At 35.4% G+C, this 16,635-nt stretch overlaps 1 protein-coding gene across 1 annotated transcript; it reads left to right on the forward strand.

Annotated features, from left to right (window-relative positions):
• Window positions 1-275: 275 nt before the first annotated feature.
• On the forward strand, window positions 276-15,221 carry LOC143222955 (uncharacterized). Its single transcript, XM_076450192.1, has 2 exons — window positions 276-884; window positions 11,079-15,221. Exons 1-2 carry the CDS (start codon window positions 605-607, stop codon window positions 11,996-11,998), a joined length of 1,200 nt encoding a protein of 399 aa, XP_076306307.1. The 5' UTR covers window positions 276-604; the 3' UTR covers window positions 11,999-15,221.
• The last annotated feature ends 1,414 nt before the right edge of the window (window positions 15,222-16,635 follow it).

The raw sequence follows: 16,635 nt of genomic DNA on the forward strand, positions 1-16,635 counted from the left end.
TTCATTCAGATGCTTAATATTTAACATTGACAAAATCGAAGTTGGGAATCAGCTAATTTCCTAACAAGACTTCCAAGTTTCAGTAACTTTCCGCGGATCATGATATACAAAACACCTTATCCGGAGTCGACACGGACCGTATTTGATCAATACCAAAGAAACCAGCCACCAGACGCACTAGAGCCAGCCCTTCCTTTGGGAAACGGTAGACAACGCTACGAGTGACAGCCAATCACCTTTCAGATAAATAGTACTGATAAATTGACCGAGACGCCTAACATGCGAACTAGACATTGAGAGCAGTTCTTCTTGCCTCTCCTTCGGTCAGCCCCCACAAACTCAAGTTTGGCCCTCCCATTTATTCGTTGTGTGGAAAAGAAAGATCACAATTATCATTGCTGGAGAGACAAGAGTGGCGAATGAGTGCTGTGAAGAGAACATTTCCACTTGTTTGCAGTATAGTTACTTACATAATGCGACTTTGAGTTGTTCCTTGTGCTCTATATTACCAATTCTTCCTTGTTTCTGCCTTGACTATATGAACTCATAACGAAAGTTCATTTCTATAAGCTTCATCATATAGACTTCTCGGTGATCAGTAGTTATGAAGATGTCTCTTAGTGCTAATTTTAAATCTAGAAGTAGTTTTACTGTAAAAGACATTTTAGACTTACCTGAAGCAAAGCAGGCTTCCAGTCCAATTCATAGTAGAAGTTCTTTGGCCTCCAATCTCGTTAACTCAGGACCGTTCATTATGAACACGTCTTTTCCAGAACATAACTTTTCCTGTCCCTCCAGCTTCCGCTACAATAGAATATGTGCGTACAACCCGTGCGTTAGGTGGTTGTCAAGTTCTCAACTATTGTCCTCATGTACATCCTTAGGTGAGTTTTAATAAACTGTATCTGTTTTATAATTCTTGCAATCTACTACCTTTAAACACTTACTTAATTTATATCAATATTAATCAAGCACAAAACTTCTCGACATTGAGAACTGTTATATTATCTACTAATACATTCCTATCTTGTCGCTATCATTCAAGTTTCTCTTCCAACATTTAAAATCAGTATATATAATATTATTATACATTCTTATTCAATTAATAGTCCAGTATTATGCTATCCAAAAATAGAGTATTATTTTTATCACAGGTGTTATCTGGTCAATGTTCCGGTATAATATAGTATCATTATTGTACATCTTACTTTACTAAATCACTATTTCATCTTTGCACTGTCAAACAGAATAGTATTGCTATTATAGATCTTATGTCATCATTATCCTCGTGTTGTACTGTCGAAATAAATTATTGTTGTTAATATGGATTTTGTTTATTTTTATTTTTGTGTTATATAATAATGTATAGTTTTATTCTTGGTCAAAATCTCACATTAGAACAGATGCAAGTAAAGGAAAATTATGAGAAAGGAAAATATGGTCATTACAGAGCTTTATGAAAATAAGCTCTTTCCCTCAAATTTTCCCCACATATTAGACAACTAGTTTCAAATAAGAAGATTTATCTGGAAAAGCTTGTTGCTCGCTCCAAATCATCTGTCAACTGGAATGAAGTGAAGCCCTGTCTTGATGACAGGCTTAAAGCCCAAATATGAGATAGGCAAGGCCGTTACGTCACCAGTACAAGCCGATTTTTTCGAGGTATCAGAAAGCTTATTTCTATGGTCACAAAAATCACCAAAAATCCATACAATCTCAACAGAGATGGATGATAAAACTATTAACTGAAGATCCATATTACAGTTGATATCAAATGAAGGCATGATATTTCTTGAGCATATATCTCCTCTCTAAGAAGTGGAAGAGAGGATTTGGAGAATGTTCAGCGTCCTTTTACACTAGTCTTTAAATTGCCTAATATTTGGAATAAAAGTTAGCTTGTGATCAAGGAAAAGCTCCTAAAACTGTTTCAGCCATCGGAAAAATTTGTGCACCTTTCAGATAAAACTCAGGATGAGGGGACAAACCCCATTGGTGGCAAAATGCATGCAAATGACTTTAATTAATGGAAACTCCAAATTATTGCCAGTGGGTCACTTAAGTTAATAGCGTCTGTTTAGAATTACTGTTAAATTTATCTTATATATGAAGACTAATGGCAAACCTGAAAGTTATCGACGTAGAAGTTATTTGTAAATGTAGAAGAAGACTTGTCAGTGATGCATCGATTTTAATAAAAGTGTAATAATCAAAGACAGCCTATATATAATCTACATTTCCGTGGGAAGAATCGAAATAATGTTGAGCCCACATGAATTGGAATAATCTCTCAACTAAAAAGTACGTATAAAATGGGTAATTGACCAGACAGCCCATATTAATGGAGGTCCTGTGAAATTCAGATCCCTCAAATGGTGATATAAGTTTTTAATAAATAAATTATTCTTATTTGAGAAAGGTTTACTATTGACACACTAAGTGTTGGATAGTAGGTACTTGAATGAAGACAGATTTTGACCTTCTCTCTAAAACATTTCAGAGCAAGAAAGTCACAGTAATAGACATATAATTAGAAGGAGCCCTAGGAGCCTTCCCAAACTTAGAAAAAGGAGGAAGACAGTGGTTTTATACCATGAACCCTTAAAACTATTCTTCTGTCAAAACAAGCTAAAATAACCAGGAGAAGATCAATAGAAGGAGAAAGATAAAAATGTCATCTGATCCAACTGGTGTATAGCCAGACCAAACAAGAGTAGTTTTAAGTTTCACCATACTAAATTTTCGGTTTTGATTAGTCGTATACACAATCGATCAAAAGAAAGATGATGTTCTTTAAGCCATTACCTTGAAGAAGAAACTGGATATGTTAGAATTATGTTAACAATACGCTATAAATTAGTAACCTCATGAGCAATGGATTGCAAGATCAAAAAGAATTGGAGATATACTTTCTCTCCACCTTTGTAAACTTGTCTTCTACGTCCTTGGAACTGGTGGTTGAATATATAATGGAAATGAATTTAATCCCAGATTTTTTTCTGACTTTATTCTGCTTAATATGGGTGAAATTCTATTGAACTGCTATATTACTGGTAAAAGTGAGACACTTGTGGAAGATATCTCGCACTATTTTTTGAGTTTTATATCACCACTGACAGTGAGTTTTCACCATGGTCAAGGATATCATGAAAAACGTGTTGAGGATTTAGATATTGTGAGGACAACTGTCTTGACAAAACATCAGTTACTCTCTTCATGTAGTCATTAAACAAGAGTAAGTTAACAACAGGAGGAGTAAGCTTCAAATGAGTGTTTAAGGATGGCCAATTACTATTTTTCAAGTTTCTACTATCGAACGCAAGTCAAATGGCATTGTTTGTGGTCAGTACCCCTTAGAATTATGGGGATATTATTACTGTCCCGAAATTATTGCCGTTGCCTACACTGCAAGAAAATCAAAGGAGAAAATTGAAGAAAAAAAGAGTTATTATTTTAGACATGAATGGCTGTAGTCCCTGATGATACATTTAATGACACACCTTCCTGAATCCTTCAATCACACAACCTGTATTTTCTGTACAATGAAAACTGCCAGACAGTACTAGCAGATTTCGTAAATGTCTATTTTGAGAATATGTATACACAGAATGGTAAGAATCTATCAAGGCCTAAAGACCTAAATGTCATCTATATTAGAGCAAAATTCTCGACAGTTACATTGTATCAGTGTGATTATTTTCACCTAGAACTTGTCGGAGATTAGGAAGGGAGCTTTCATCTTTTGATTTCTGACTACCTTTATATATATATTATAACAGGTATGTCGATTTCCATGGATTGTGTTCTGGATTACAGTTGTCACCAGGTAAGCGTTATTTTAGTGAACTAGGAAGGATATAATAATAGTCCTGCAACTTGGGCCAGTGACAGTGGATTTGATCACTCACTGCTATCAATTTGTTTGTTTTGGAATTTCGCACAAAGCTACTCGAGGGCTATCTGTGCTAGCCGTCCCTAATTTTGCAGTGTAAGACTAGAGGGAAGGCAGCTAGTCATCACTACCCACCGCCAACTCTTGGGCTACTCTTTTACCAACGAATAGTGGGATTGACCGCAACATTATACGCCCCCACGGCTGGGAGGGCGAGCATGTTTAGCGCGACGCGGGCGCGAACCCGCGACCCTCGGATTACGAGTCGCACGCCTTACGCGCTTGGCCATGCCAGGCCTCACTGCTATCAATGATGGAATACAATTTATATAGACGGTAACAAAAGTGAACTTGTCTATGTTCTTGTCCATCTAGAAAAGTCCAATAATGCGGCTAGTGGAAGTCTCTATTGGCGGAATAGTGAAACCTGTCTGCACTTACACCTTGATAATGGAACAAAGTGCAGCAGCACAAACCAGTGTTCAAAGAGGTAATAACTTCTTTTTCGAGTCTTTTTCTGTTATACTTCTTTCTCCCACATCCATTTACAGAAGAAATGAAAGTGTGTGAGGTGAGAATAAAAGCAGTTAATACAATCAAGGTCTAACTAACATTCATAACTATCATGATCTTTGCCAAAGAACCATACGACATGTTTTTAAATGTTTAAGCTGTTCGCATTAACATTGCAACTTAGATAACCTGTCTAAAACAGAAATAAGTGGGTGTAATTATGTAAATGTAGCAATCAGAACTCAAGTAAACTGTAAATTTTCATTCTCATAAGTGGAGATTTGGCTGATTGCAAAAACTCCTTGACTGGAGAAACCAGCAACAATCTTCAGCTTGAAGATGCTAAGAAGAAATCTATCTAAGATATCTCTTCACAAGAAATTTAAAGTGGCATTGAGAGTGACCTCTACAGGTATATTCTCAATAGATATTGACATGAAAGAAGTTTGCTGCCTTGTGATAATAATGTTTTGACCAGTAGGTTCTCAGATCTTAATTTTTTAATCGCTTTTGGAGAGCTTGTCAGCTCTCTAATTTCTTTAGATGAAAAATGAAAATATCTGACTAAGAGATAGTTCTGGTAACAAAATCAGAAAACAAGGTAGATGAAGTGTTGTAAATTACAACTGTGTACTATTAGTATTCAATACTTTCATGATGTTAGGAAAAACACAGATTCACAAGTCATTTAAAGACAAAAATACGAAATCACATAACCCTGGGATCCGAATATTAGTGTTCGATATATGATTGTTTACCCATGATTATCTTTCATTATCCTTAAGCAAAATACAAATTATTCAATACTTACTGATTCCACCCACATGGATTCTTAAAAAGGGATGTACTACACTGTTAAGTTTTGATAGCATTTAAATACAAGTGTTTATCGGACATTGTACCTAAACCCCAGTACCAGACATAATATACACAATATACTGAGAATATCAAATAGTGGCACATTGTTAACTTTAGCCACAATTGACAATCGTGCTCTAATAGTTAGTCGTAATTACACCCTTCACTCAAAACCTTCATTTTCATTGTAACAAGATTCTTGCAAAAGACGGTACAGTTAATTCTAGAAACATATCTTCACAAATTTTTCTCAGGCTTTAAGCAGCATCTTAACGTTGGCTTCCAAGACCACGTTTAAGCAAACTTTAAGTAGAGAAGCTCATCAAAGCTACGTAGAAAGACTTAAATATACGTGTTCGTATGAAATTGCTGTAATCCAGTATTCATCGGTCATCCTTCAAATGAGAATCCTAATCATTTTGAGGTGAGGCTGGAAGCTTTTGACCTCTGATTCTTCGTCAACAGGATTTTTCCATATGGTGTGGTGTGATGCGCTGTCTTAAGCACCCTGTATGAAGATATCTCTTCGTGAAGTATTTTCTGTAACTTAATATCCACATATCTGTTCGTTAAGGGATTGAACGATTGGAAATGTACTGTGAACCAAATATTTATGTGCTAAGTGTGACGTATTTGGTGTCACGTGTGTCGCATTTGTGGCGATTCTTCAGAACAATAGATCATACCAGTCACAAAGCTAAACCACGATTAATCCGCTTTATGTGTGTATGACTGTCGTAAAACTCTGATCAAATACGTTATACAGCAGTATATGAGATCATTGAAGCAACATTATTATAAGCCGGATATTAGGATGTAAATCAATGTTGTATTCACTGTACTTGAAAGATATTTTAGGCACTTCTCATGTTTTTGTTGTGCATCATACTGTACACATATCTCGAACATGAGGTTCCTTTTCGTCATTTTTTGTTGTATTGGATCTAGAAATTTGAAAAAAAAACTAATTGTAAAACGTCTGATACTTGTTATCTTGTTTCACTAGATTTTGTTGATTTACTCTACATTTCTTTTTTCCGTGTTACAGATCAGCTAGTTGATTGCTGTAATTTATTTTACAGAAACTTCTTACATTACAAATATAGCAAGCATCATATTTGTCTATTCCTGAAACGTTTTACAAATCCATATTTCTTAAATATACTGCACCCTGTGAAGTACCTTGTTGCTTACATCAAATATAATTTTTAAAGCACTTCTCTGATTTGTTTAAAGTATATATCGTTTCTTTACATGTTGTTTAGGCCCTTTAAGAAGTTTATAAACCAATGGTGCAGGGTAGGTTAATATTTACTTCCTTTTAATAGGCCTTGTAAAATTATAACTCTTTACTTACAATACCAGATCATATAGATATTTTTTCATCTTCTTATTTTGTATGACACTTCCTTACTTCGTGTATCTGGTCTTGAGGAACTTAACCAACTTGTAGTGCAACTGTTATTTATTCACTCGTAGACATTTCTCAGATCTGTAGTACAATGTAGGAAGAACTTTGTATGCCTCACGTCTTATCAACAAGACTCAGGCTCAATGTTCTCTATACATCACGTTTTAAATTACGGTACTTCGTGTCATAGAAGTGTTTAAGGCTTCATTTGCCGAACTGGATTTTATAGAAATTTCTAAAACTATTAGTACAGTGTCATGTAATGTTTTTATTTATGGCACAAGAAACTGTAGTTTTTTGGGGTTTTTTTAAGCATAGTGTTACACTGTACTTCACTTTTCTACTTGCGGAAATTATTAAATTTCTTTGAGACTATATCATGTGTTTAATCACAAATGTCATTAACTTCCATGTATTGTAAATTCATCATTATTTTCAATGTACTTCGCTTCTGTTGTATTAGTATCTCTTAAACAATCTCTAACATATGATATAGTCTCCAAACCCTCTTTATTTGCAATTTTAAATCTTTAAAACATTTTTCACACGTTTTACACCATGTATGCAACGTTTCTTCTTTCTATACACTGCATTGTATAGCAACATCTTATTTACTGCTGTTTTGTTGTGTAAAGCTACACAAGTCTGTCTGCGACGCGGAATCGAACTTTGTACTTTAATGCTATAAGTCTGTGTACTTATCGTGTTGACTCACTTGAGAAGAAAATGAGATTCTTTTGTAAAGAAGTTCAACTTAAAAACAGACTTACTTGTGAATGATGAGATTGTCAAAATTGTTTCAAAAATCAAACCAGACCTTCAGATGTGGATAGTTTACAATTAATTCTTATTTTACTGGCTATTATAAAAATTTAAGAAATTAAAAGTACAGAAAACATTTCTTTTTCCAGTTATTGAACTAGATATTATGAAAAATCCTCAAACGTGAAGTTTGCAGTTTGTTGCCAATTTACTTGATGTAATACTAGAATTAACTTATATGTTGAGCCTACTTGGTTAATTTTCGACCTAAATTTGTGTATTACCAAGCTGTCTTTTGTACGGAGTCCTGTTGTCCCTTGCTGAGATCTTTGAATAACGTAAATGTTATTAACGACGTATCATTCTCCTACCTAACCCATGTTTAAGGACAACTTGATCTCGTCGTGGATCAATCTTTATTGTCTATCACATGAATTAACAAAACTATATTTTAGTGGAACCAATACAATCTTAATGAAAGCAGAGGCACGTAAATATTTTTCTTAAATTAAAAATAAAACTCGTAAGCAAGATATAGGTGTAAAAAACATCAAATATTTGTTTGTTTTGAATTTTGCGCAAAGATACTCGAGGGCTATCTGCGCTAGCCGTCCCTAGTTTAGCAGTGTAAGACTAGAGGGGAGACAGATAATCTTCAATCTTCACCTCTCATCGCCAACTCTTAAGCTACTCTTTTACTAACGAATAGTGGGATTGACCGTACATTATAACGCTTCCACGGCTGAAAGACGCGAGCATGTTTGGTGCGACCGGGATTCGAACCCGTGACCCTCGGATTACGAATCGAACGCCTAAACACACTTGGCCATGCCAGGCCTATCTGCTCTAGCCATCCCTACTTTTAGAGTGTAAGACTAGGGGGAAGGCAGCTAATCATCACCACCCACCGCCAACTCTTGGGCTACTCTTTTACCAACGAATAGTGGGATTGACTGTTACGTTATAACGCCCCCACAGCTGAACGGTCAAACATGTTTGGTGTGACGTGGATTCGAACCCGCGATCCGTAGATTACCATTCGAGTGCCTAAACCAGCTGGCCATGCCAGGCCAATCAAATTTTATCTATTAATGTATGGCATGATAATAACAGTAGGATATTTCGGAAGTTCGTGTATATATGGCTTATTAAAACTTGAAATAGTATTCTATTAATAACGTGGATGGCGAAAACCATTTTTGGATAAAAAATTATTTCATGCAATTGGATTTTTTATGCAAAGTTTCATAACTGCTAGATATTTTATGTGCACGATAAAACGACAATTTAACCATGTTTTGTTTTAAAATATTTCGTACAAAAACTTTCTGAAATTAAAACATGCCTGTAAATAATTTTCTATGGTATACGTAATATTAAAAATGGGCGAGATCTGGCATGGCCAAGTGAGTTAAGGTGTTCAACTCGTAATCTAGTGGTCGCGGGTTCGAATCTCCGTCGCACCAAACATACTCGCGCTTTCAGCCGTGGGGGCGTTATAATGTGACGGTCAATCCCACTATTCGTTGGTAAAAGTTGGCGGTGGGTAGTGATGACTAGCTGCCTTCCCTCTCGTCTTACACTGCTATATTAAGGACGACTAGCGCAGATAGTTCTCACGTAGCTTTGCGCGAAATTCAAAACAAACGACAAAATATACTTTTGCAATTAAAACATGCTCTTAAATAATTTTCTATGGTATATTTAACATTAAAAGTAGCCGAGACCTTGCATGGCCAGGTAGATCAGGCATTCGACTCGTAAACCGAAGGTTGCGGGTTCGAATCCCCGTTACATCAAACGTGCTCGCCCTTTCAATCGTGAGGGCGTTATAATGTCACAGTCAATCACACTATTCGTTGGTAAAAGTTGGCGGTGGGTGGTGATGACTAGCTGCCTTTTCTCTAGTCTTTACTCAATTAGGGACGTCTAGCGTATATAGATTTGCGCGAAATTGAAACCAAACTAAAAATGGCCGATATTATTAAAAATCAATATTTCATAAATGAAAACTATGAGTTTGTTGAAGTTCAACAGTGTATTTTATATTGTTATGTTTGTTATTGAAGTACACATTTAATTTGTTAACATGTTATCCAGATACGTACGATATTAGATCGGTTTCGAAGATTGCTGGCAATCTGCCAAGTAGTGTTTTTCGTGCTAGTACAAAAACGTTCGGCTTAACAGTGCGCCAACGTAGTATTCGTAGTGATACCTTTAATCTGATCATGAAAATTACCGTTAAAAGAAAAGGTGAAATTCTTTTGCAGCAAAACTCGTCACTTCATAATTACGTATTTGGGAATGATGAAATTGTCACAGCTGTTTCTAAAAATCAAAAAGATAATTATATGTATAGTCTTCTTCTAATGGTATATTTGTAAACAAAAATTAAACACCAAGTCTGAAGCAACAAGCCTTGTTAGATAACTTCATTTATTTTATTTCACTGTATAATCCAAAGTTGTCTTTCAACGTGTATTTTTGGTCATAACGTTTTAAAAACTTTAACCAACAACCTAGCTGAATCACTGTTATAAAATTCAGTTTTAGAAACCATAGCAAACAGTGGACATCGTCCTTTATGAATTTTAGGCAAACCATAAAATCTTCTTGTTTTATTTTTAGAACATTATAGTTTTTAGTGTTAACAGTTACTTTGCAGTTTAGCTTCCCTTCTATCAGCAGGATCATCATGTAACTTCACAAACTTTATTGTTTAATGTTTGTTTGTTTTTGAATTTCGCGCGAAGTTACTCGAGGGCTATCTGCGCTAGTCGTCCCTAATTTAGCAGTGTAAGACTAAAGGGAATACAGCTAGTCATCACCACTCACCGATAACTCTTGGGCTACTCTTTTACCAACGAATAGTGGAATTGACCGTAACATTATAACGCCCCACGGCTAAAAGGGCGAGCATGTTTGGCGCGGCGGGAATGCGAACCCGTGCTCCTCGGATTAAGAGTCGCACGCCTTAACCCACCAGGCCATGCCGGGCATGCACTTATCTATTGAACTTTTTTTTTTATGCAAAAATTCAACTGTGCTTCTTACTTCTTTATAGCTTTATATCATTTTGGCCAATTATAATAAAATCAGTTACTTTGATACATTGTAAGTTAGCGATTGCTTAAAACTATAAATAGGCAAATATTTGGTTTTGTAAGTTTAAATTTTACTTGTAAATATAACTTTGCAGTCCAGTGTTCTGGTAGCTCTTTGAGACCGTAATTGAATTTAGTCGAAAAAAGGGCATAAGTACTTACTTTTATACAATATGAAAAACATTGTAATTAAAACTTACCTTATTAAATATTACGAGTCTCTATTTCTATGTTGTGCATAATTTATATCAGGTCTGAAATCGAAAATATGATTATAAGGTTAAAATATAATAATATTTATAAAGATTACCTTTGTTGCCTGGTGAGGTAATATTTAACAAAGATAATCAACTGTTACGTCATCCCAAATAATATATAGCGTCAGTAATGTTTAAATTGTTTTTTTAAACCTCTTAAAACTCTAGAAAATTAATATAATAAATTCCACGTCAGCAAATGATTCAAGTTAATTATATCTTGTTTTCATTTTTGTAGTTTTTCATTGTTACTGGCTCTATTGTTTTCACAATTACAGGGATAGATCATCTGGAATTAGATTCTATCAGCTCTCCAACAGCCTTAGCAAGTCTCAATAGTCCAGACTCTGTAGTATCTCATATAAATCCCTCCACCAGGACACACCAGACCTCATTACCTCTGACTCCCCACATCGTGGCAAGTAAAGAATTAGCATCAACGCTTGATAGATTCAGCCGATGTTTTACAACTGTCTGTAGCAATGTATCAACCAGATTAACTGTTTCTCCAACAACTAGTGAAGACTGCACATCTCGAGCAGTGGCTGAGGAATCAGAAATTGAGTTCGGGGGAGCTGCTTCAGATTTATCCAGGTGCAACAGTGTCGATATTCAGTCCGAAAGTGGCCAGTGTACGCATTCGGAACTTCCAGTAATTACAGAATCTTCTACTGATAACAATACCGGAGAAGTAGAAATTCTGAATCCCAATCTTTCAGGAGAACAACATTTAAAGAAACGTAAACGTCGGATCCTGTTCTCCAAAGCACAAACGTACGAGTTGGAAAGGCGATTTCGTCAACAGCGATACCTATCAGCACCGGAGAGAGAGCACCTTGCAAACATCATTCGTTTAACCCCAACGCAGGTAAAGATTTGGTTTCAAAACCATCGCTATAAAACAAAAAGAGCGAGGCAAGATAAGAGCTTAGATATAAATCCACTTCCGTCACCGCGCAGGATAGCTGTACCCGTGTTAGTCCAAGACGGGAAGCCGTACCAGCCGCCGATGGGCAGCAATTTGCTAAAGACCCTTGGTTCGAAAAAACAAACGATTAAGTCTGGGATAGATTTGTGTCTCTCCTCCGCAGAACTCACGTCTAAGGGCAACATGACAGGTTTAAACATAGATGCTTTCAATCTGAACAAAATACCGACGTACAGTTATCCTATGATTCACCAAACACGATGGTTGTGAAGTCAGATTGTCTTTAACTAGTCCTGAGTAGTGCCTTAGAGTTACGATGTAAAAACGTATAGAGCTCGGGGACAACAAAGTTCTCACAAACTACGCTTCAGGAGGTTCGTTATTATTCAAAGTGATAAAATGTCAAAACATTCTTCATCTCGGAGTTAAGTGAATATACACTGACAAGACTGGTTGACCTGAAGATCATAAAGAATTGTATTCATATGGCAAAGAGTAATTGTTAAAAACAAAGTTTCAGAAACTCGAGCATTTTCTGCATGTTCGGAATCCAGTTAAATCCAGATCCAAAACTCGTAATTAGAAAACAATATTATGAACAAAGTAACATGTATAAACATATGTTCAGATGTTAGATAGTTTAATATACCATTTTTCATTTAGTAGATGAAGTTGATGTAGATGACTTATCAGGTTATATGTCTCTGTGAAGAGTGTATTAAGTCTGATACTCATCTGTTAACTTCTAATTGTTATAACTTACTCTGTTCGAAAAATAACTTAATAAAATGTAAAACAATATATCCTTTCGTTCTACCTCCCAGTGAAATAGTGGTAAGTGTGAAGGCTTATAACTCTAAAAACCGAGTATCAATACCCGTGACGAGTATTGCTTAACTGCAAACAAATATTTTACATTCTAAAAATATATTTGAACAAGAGGAGAAAGAAATGTAATGTAAAAAGTTTACATACATGGATTTTTAAAATATTTTCTGTAGAGAGGTAGCAGCTGGTCTGAGTTTGCGGTAGAATTCTCTATGTAGGGATTGCACGGACGCCCGTATTAAAACAATACAAAATTAATCTGGATTTTCTTCTCTACCGGTCATAAGAAGCTAGATATAAAGAGCTACTTGGCATGGCCAATCTATCTCCGGTGTATATGCCGCGTTTTAGCTATCCAGAGTGTCCCAAAGTCGAAAATCGGTTAATAGCCAAAACCGAGATTTGCTTATTTTCGTTCACCATCATCTTTCTTCATCAACCCTAGCACCTAACTAATTCTAGCAGTAACTATAATTTTATCATAATTTGATGGAGCAAACCAATCTTCACGACCTTTGACTACCTATTTTATTAATACTGTATGCAGAATTTATAAAGCTTTAGAAAACACTTTATAACCTAGTAACCCACGTGCGCCATCTTATAATAAATGTAAGCAAACAATTATTAAAAATAAATTATAGCTAAATAGTAAAAATTATGTATGGTTGGCTATTGAACTGGAAAAAGGAACCAAACAAGAAAGAGATGAAAGTGGGAATATTACTTGATCCAGCTAATAATCACATATCAGGCTAAGAATTTACATTCTTCCAAAATAACAAAAGCCCTAAAACCCGAGAACTTTCGAAAGGTGGATCTTTCTTTTTCAGAGTCAAACTGGGAAACATTACTCCAAATGTTCAAGGGATTTCTAGTTCACACTAATTATTTGTTCCACTTCACATTGTTAACTTTAGGTTGGACATTGTAAACGATTGTGAAATCAATTCCTCTACAGAGGTGAATCACATACATTTATAAAAAATATATAATTCAAATTGTTTGCATGTTTTTATTAAGCACAAAGCTACACACGGGTATCGAAACCCGGTTTCTATCGTTGTAAGCCCACTAGTGCACCGTTTTATAAGACGTTTATCATCCTCCAAACATCTAAAGAATGTAACGTTTCGTAATGGAATAAAATTTCCACTTTGCATCGATAGCACGTAAAAAACCTCTGGCTACTATTTTATGTTTTAAACACTGTGACAAAAACGGTTGTATGTTAAAGATAAGTAGTGTATAAGATTTATTGTTCTAGCTAAGTAGAAGGAGACCTACACCTTTTAGTTTTGTCTTACCGCTATGCCTTATCTACAAAAGGTGAATTAATATTTCAAATCTGTAATAGAACGTTGCATATTTTTAGAACCGTTTTAGAACTAAATATTGTTGTGTGAACATTAATTGTCTATCTAACCGTTTCTTCGTACAATAGCTGAATTATAAATTATGGAAGTATCTCACTTCCCTTGTTATGTCGGAAATCAGCATCTTTCAGTTTTGTTCCATATGAAATCCCAATACTTTTTCAACGTCCAAGGATGAGTATTATTGTCATTTGTTATTATAATTAGACATTTTTAAATACCACCGTTGAAAGACATAAATTCGTTGCTGATAATGCTTTTCTATCGACTACATTGTGTTCACATACATCCTCCAGGGGGTCACAACGCTCAATTCCAGAGTTTCATTCCTCACTGTTGACAGAGTATAGGTAGCACACACACTTTACACATACGCATTTTTTATCCTGAAATAACTCGAGCACTTACGAAACTGCCTATTTTAGCATAGATATTTGCTTATGTAATTTAAAACCAGATGTAATGGTGTCATTTACCCGTTTCTATTACAAAAAAAAAAGCATATTAAAACAAACTATAGTCTAGACCATCCACAGAAATGAGCGATGATTGGCTGATGAAGGTCATGCTACTTGAAATGCAATAATCTGTACGATTCTTTGAATGAAGTTTGTGCACGTGTCTGCTTTTAAGTGGCAAACCTATTGACTGACATTGACCAAACCTTCACTTCTTATTAAATTGAACTTCTTAGCAAATTTGTCCAACATTAATACAATTTGTTTTCACATTTAAACGTACTTTAGCTAAAGCACATCCGATGACTTATAAAAAAATATACACTTTGAATTCCTGTTAGATTTTGACACCAGTAACTCTGGAATATGAGTAGTCTTATCGTAGATGTAAGATATACAGAGTATATGTTCGTGCACATGAGTTATAAGCTGATTCAAACTGAATATCATAAACAATAGAGGAAGATATTACTGGATGTTGTTCACTTCATGAAATATTTGTCCAAAGTATGGATAGTTAGAAATTCGCCACTATAGTAGACACTGCTTTTCCAAAATGGTTTGCTACCTTGAAACAACCAAAGTATCACAGCTCAATGAGAGTATCGTATTAAGATCATTAATAGCAATTTAAATTACATGGTGGTAAGAAGGACAATTTTGAGAACAATTACATCCATCAGTTTCCCAATCCTTGCCACCATATAGTACGATAGAATAAAATAACACTGTCGTCAACGTAATTTTGCAATAGTATAATAAAGTAGAAATGTAATTAGTATTAGTATTATTACCATTCGATTTCATGAAGGATACATTAACAGGCTGTTTTTTTAAGTGAGCAGATTGTTAGCCTACAGCACAACCCCAACCAGGAGGAAAACCTGAGCCGTCCCTAATTTTGCAGTGTAAGACTAGAGGGGAGGCAGCTAGTCATCACCACCCACCGCCAACTCTTGGGCTACTCTTGTACCAACGAATAGTGGGATTGACCGTCACATTATAACGCCCCTACGGCTGAAAGGGCGAGCATGTTTAGCGCGACTGGGATGCGAACCTGCGACCCTCGGATTACAAGTCGCACGCCTAACGGCACAGAAATGTAATTAGTGACCTGTATCAGTGATTGATACATGGATTCAAAGTCCCGGCTGTCATGCAATTAATTATATGAAAGGACACTGTGGAAGGTTCTGCACTGAAGCCAACATACGTTTGCTATTCTGTTGGTAAACAAATAACGGTGCAGTCATTGTACTGTGTGTGAAGTTTAGTGAAAAAGGAACCTTACCAGTGTAAATTATGGCACAGAATAGTTGGTTTTCGGTTCTACAGAGGATGCTTCTAGATGTTCCAATAAATTTAGGCATAAAGATAATGTAGTAATTGATTTTTTCTATTTGTAGCTGGTTATTTGATGAGTGTACTAAAACTGGTGCCATAACTAAGGCCAAGGAATGTTCTATAAGTCATTTTGGCTACAAGAAAAGCTGTTTCACCCTCTGCTATTCACTGCAATTTCGCCTATTTAAGACTCATCAACACAGCATGGGTCAACAAAGCGAAGAAATACAACTAAGCCTCTTATTATGAAGATGTGTAAATGGTATTAATAGGATTTTAAGTTCTTTTTAACTTACCCTATAGTAACGTAATTTAATTTAAGTATGTGCATAATATCATGTCACTGCACCTTATTTATTATTCGGTATTATACAAAGTACCAACTGTTTAATGATTGTATTACAGATTTTTGTACTCCATTCAAGGTAAAATTGAAAATATAATCTGTGATGTAGAAGCCTAATGCATATATTTTTTTGTGTCTTAATGCGATTTTTAATTGGGCATTATTGTAAGCAGGAAAGTTAAGTATACTTGTTTAACAGAAATAAGATGGATCGTAAATACTTGATGTGTTGAGAATCTACGAAACTCGTTCGCGTGGAAAATCATTAAACTGGCCTCCAAAATATTGTTAGCTGAAAATAAATTTCACATACAAAATATTTAATAAAGTAACAAATTATTTTCATTTGAAAGACAATAGAAAATTCATAAGAAGAAAAATAATAAAGAAACTATATTCTTCCTACAATCAATGGCACAACGTTATGTTCGCAGACTTACAACGCTAGAAATCGGATTTTGATTCCCGTGGTGGACAGAGCACAGACAACCCATTGTGAAGCTGTGTGCTTAATTACAAACAAACAATTAGTACTATCAGAAGGAGCGCCTGTAC

The sequence above is a fragment of the Tachypleus tridentatus genome, chromosome 8 (assembly GCF_004210375.1).
Source record: "Tachypleus tridentatus isolate NWPU-2018 chromosome 8, ASM421037v1, whole genome shotgun sequence".
Taxonomy (NCBI): Eukaryota; Metazoa; Arthropoda; class Merostomata; order Xiphosura; family Limulidae; genus Tachypleus; species Tachypleus tridentatus.